Consider the following 4,077-nt stretch of genomic DNA (forward strand, 5'->3'; position numbering starts at 1 on the left):
TAATTAAATAAAATATAATCATTTTATGCGGAATAATTATCTCATTCCGCGCTTATTTCATGAATCTAACATACCTAAGTAATTGAACATAAATCAAATTTTAAACACACAATATACTATTCCTTGTGTTCCAATTGAACTAACAATATTTTTTGACATATAGTCCAAGTGGTCTCAAATAATATTATTTTCTAAAAGCACAATCAATTAAGTTGACACCTCTAGGACATCAGCAGGAAATGAGTAGTACCTTATATACAAGTATATATGGAAATAGCTAGATATGAATTCCCTACATCAAGCACATAGCTAACTATGGGGTTCTTGTTTACACCACTAGCCATGCTCATAATTTCCACCGTATTCCTCCTCTCCTTCTCTATTCCTCCCACTGTGCTGTCCTACTCATTCTCAAAACTTCCGTTACCACCACTAGCCATGGGCCCTGAATCTACTACCTTTGATTATCTTAATCAAGGACCCTATACAGGCATTGCTGACGGCAGAACTATCAAATATCAAGGCCCTAATATCGGATTTCAAGATTATGCTTTCAATTCACCTAACCGGTATGTCTATGTTAATATCAGCGCTCTAGAATTTTCAAAGCGTTTTTAGAAATGAAAAGAAAATGCGAAACTTATTCTTGTATCTATGCGATTTTTTTGGTGTTTATATAATTAACATTACAAAATACGCTAAAGTTAATGATTTTTGGCAGGTCCAAGGCAGTATGCGATGGCAATACAGATCCGACTTTGGGGAAGATATGTGGAAGACCGCTAGGCATAGGGTTCTTGAGGTCAACAAGGCAGCTCTTCATAGCCGATGCGTATTTAGGACTGCTGGTCGCCGGACCTAATGGAAGGCTCGCGAAAATAGTAGCCCCTGGTGCAGAAGGACAAGCCTTTAACTTGCTTGATGGTTTGGCTGTTCACCAACAAACTGGAAATGTTTTTGTCACTGATGCTAGTGCTGTATTTGGTTTGAGGTATTTATAGGGCCTGTTTGGATTGGATGCTAACACTTTCCAAAGCCTAGGAACAAAATTATAAATTTCGTTACCAAAAAATCTTACTATAATTTCCTTATCAAAAGTTCATTTCGACCCTTCAACTTGAGATAAAAGATCAAAAAAGTCTGCATTCGTTGGCAATAGGTTCCTACCGCATTATAGAGCAATAAAAAATTTGTTGCACAAAAATAAAAGAATATTAAAAATTTACTGGCTCTGAAAATTAATAGCCATTATTGATATCAAGGAAAATATAACATGGTAGGATCTGGTTGTCACGTAAACTCAATTTTATCCGAAATCACTAACTGTTATCTTTCATTTTGAATTTCAGTGTCTAAATTGAAATAAGTTAAAGTTGTCTGATTAAAATGAAAATATACGAAAATTTAATATCCTAATTGAGGAACATCATATATCTATTACAACCAAAACATATTTTTTAAAAAATTTCTGTACAACATAAGATCTTTCATTTTGCAGTCAAATTCAAGAGGCTGTGGCTGCGAATGACTCAACAGGAAGGCTAATAAAATACGACTCGAACACGGGAAGTACTTCAGTGTTATTGAGAAATCTTTCAGGCCCAGCTGGTGCTGCAGTTAGTATAGACGGCACATATGTTCTATTCACAGAATTTATAGGTAAAAGAATTCAGAAATATTGGCTCTCAGGTCCAAAAGCTAACACAGCAGAAGTTCTGATTACTTTACCCGGTAGACCAGACAACATTAAACGAACACCGGCCGGAGACTTTTGGATCGCGGTGAACGTACCATTCAATAACGTAACAAATTTTCCGACAGCGGTAAAAATCAATGGTTACGGTATGGTTTTGTCGAATTTTACCATCATTGATCAGTATAACAACACTCAGATAAGTGAAGTTCATGAGTCTGGTGGGTTATTATATATTGGCTCTATGAATACTGACTTTATTGGTGTGTTTCGGCCCTAAACTTTAGGGTTTGAGATGCTCTGAATTGCAATCATTGATCGATGTTCTCAAGGAAATGCAAATGATGTAGCAAGAACTATTACTAAATAAAATGTTGTGATGAATTTAAATTTTTGTATAATAATTTAAACTTGTCGAACCATTTCTTGCATTGGATTGATGATTATTCGGATATTGTGTTATTAAAATTCTAAGAAAATTGTTAAATAATCGATTCACTTAAATTAATTGTGTTCAACTCTAATTTCTTATTTTTTAACTCGAAGTGATACATTATTAAAATAAGCAATTTCGGTACAATATAGGACAATGAAAATCAAATTTAGAATAAACCGCCTTAACAAATATTCGAGCAATTCGCTAATCTTATAAAAATTACTTGTCTATTACGAACATACAACTTGTAATTTTCAAGTGAAAAATCAAGAGTAGAGTTGTCTTCAACTTTTAATCTTTGCAACTCGACTTGTTTGATATCGACCAGTAAATTTGAGAGTTCTTGGAATTTGACTAGATTTAAGGCCTGATCATAACTTTTTTAGACTTTATTTATGGCTCAAATTTTTAAAATCGTAAATTTCAATAACTCATTTCTCTATTTTCAAATTGAAGTGGGAAAAAAATTAAGTACACCCTTTATATAGTTCTAATTTGCCTTTTTATAATTGAAAATTCCAAACATGGCAGATAAAGAATATATTTGAACGTTTTTCTACTCAAATTTAAACAAGACTATAATTAAAAATAAAAATTAAAAAATGAGTTAATTTTTTGAAAATTTGGACCATAAATTTAAAAAAATCATAAAGATAAAATATTTTGTAATAATTAAACCTAAATTTAATATTTCTTTTAAAAGATATGTAGATCTAGACTCTAGCCATATAAAAATAGAATATAGATGGAAAAATCAAACTCTTGCAAAAAGGAGAGAAACAAAACTTTTAAAAAAAAAACACATTAATGGAAAGAAATATTCTGTTTATTACATGAAGCAAAAAATTTAAGGCAAAGGCCGCTTGTCGTCGATAAAAGCTGGCGACAATTCCAAACAAACTCAATATAAAAAGGCCGATTGGAGTACGAATTAAAATATAGGGACGATTGAGGGAGAGAGAGTAAAATTCAGAAACGGTGGATGAAAATTACCCATTATTGGACAAACGTAAATATATATGATTTTGGGCAGCTGTATCTTTTAAAATGGATTATTTGATTATCTGTATACATCTTATTTTAATGGTTTGTGCCCCTCCACAAGTATTTTATTCGAATATTACTTTATTTATATCAGATGGATATTGAAGACAAAATGATATTTCATATATATAATTAAGGCTTAATACATCTGCGTGTCCCTGCACTTTTCTGTTTTTGCACATAAGGTCCCTGCACTAAAGTACTCCATTATTAAATCCCTGCACTTTAACTTCCATCATCCCAAGGTCACTCTGTTAAGGTTCTGTTAGCGCGTGCAGTATACGCGCCGTTAATGAGACTAGTATTCAGTTTTGTAGTTTGATATATACAAATAAGGTCCCTGCACTTTTAATATATACAAATAAGGTCCCTACACTTTAATTTTATGTAAACAAAGTCCTTGTAATTGTTTTCATATAAAAATTTATTTTAATATATATATTTTAAAAAATATATAATTTTTAATTAATAATATAAGATGTTAATGCAATTTAATTAACTTTTTATAATGTTTAAATTAACAATAAAAATATTTTTTAAATTTATAAAAATATTATTATTTATTATTTTTTATTAGAAATGGAAGCAGTCAGCTTTGTTTTGTAAGTTTATATAACACACTCAAATTCAAAATTGACATATATGAGGATCGACGCCTGTTTACTTTTTTTTTTGAGAATACGTCTGTTTACTTCTGTAAGTGCAATGTTGTTATATATTATTTAAAAAAAATCATTGATATAAAATATCATTTTAATAATTAATAAATACTATTAAAATTAGTTTTATTTAGGTTAGTTAATATTTACTTATAAAAAATAAAAAATCTAGTTCACTTTTATTTTTTAATATAATTAAAGAATTAATTAATTTTATTTTTTATTTAAAGTAAAGTAATTTATAA

General features: G+C 30.1%; 1 protein-coding gene across 1 annotated transcript; it reads left to right on the top strand.

The window, feature by feature from the left end:
• On the top strand, positions 1–2,083 carry LOC126688225 (protein STRICTOSIDINE SYNTHASE-LIKE 11-like). Its single transcript, XM_050382853.2, has 3 exons — positions 1–569; positions 722–991; positions 1,499–2,083. Exons 1-3 carry the CDS (start codon positions 316–318, stop codon positions 1,971–1,973), a joined length of 999 nt encoding a protein of 332 aa, XP_050238810.1. The 5' UTR covers positions 1–315; the 3' UTR covers positions 1,974–2,083.
• The last annotated feature ends 1,994 nt before the right edge of the window (positions 2,084–4,077 follow it).

The sequence above is a fragment of the Mercurialis annua genome, linkage group LG6, assembly GCF_937616625.2.
Source record: "Mercurialis annua linkage group LG6, ddMerAnnu1.2, whole genome shotgun sequence".
NCBI classification, from domain to species: Eukaryota; Viridiplantae; Streptophyta; class Magnoliopsida; order Malpighiales; family Euphorbiaceae; genus Mercurialis; species Mercurialis annua.

What these genes read in the sequence shown, in the direction of transcription:
- LOC126688225 (XM_050382853.2), top strand. Translation starts at nt 316, where the DNA reads ATGGGGTTCTTGTTTACACCACTAGCCATGCTCATAATTTCCACCGTA. An exon ending in GCTTTCAATTCACCTAACCG is followed by an intron (nt 570 to 721) that starts GTATGTCTATGT and finishes GATTTTTGGCAG; the next exon opens with GTCCAAGGCAGTATGCGATG. An exon ending in AGTGCTGTATTTGGTTTGAG is followed by an intron (nt 992 to 1,498) that starts GTATTTATAGGG and finishes TTCATTTTGCAG; the next exon opens with TCAAATTCAAGAGGCTGTGG.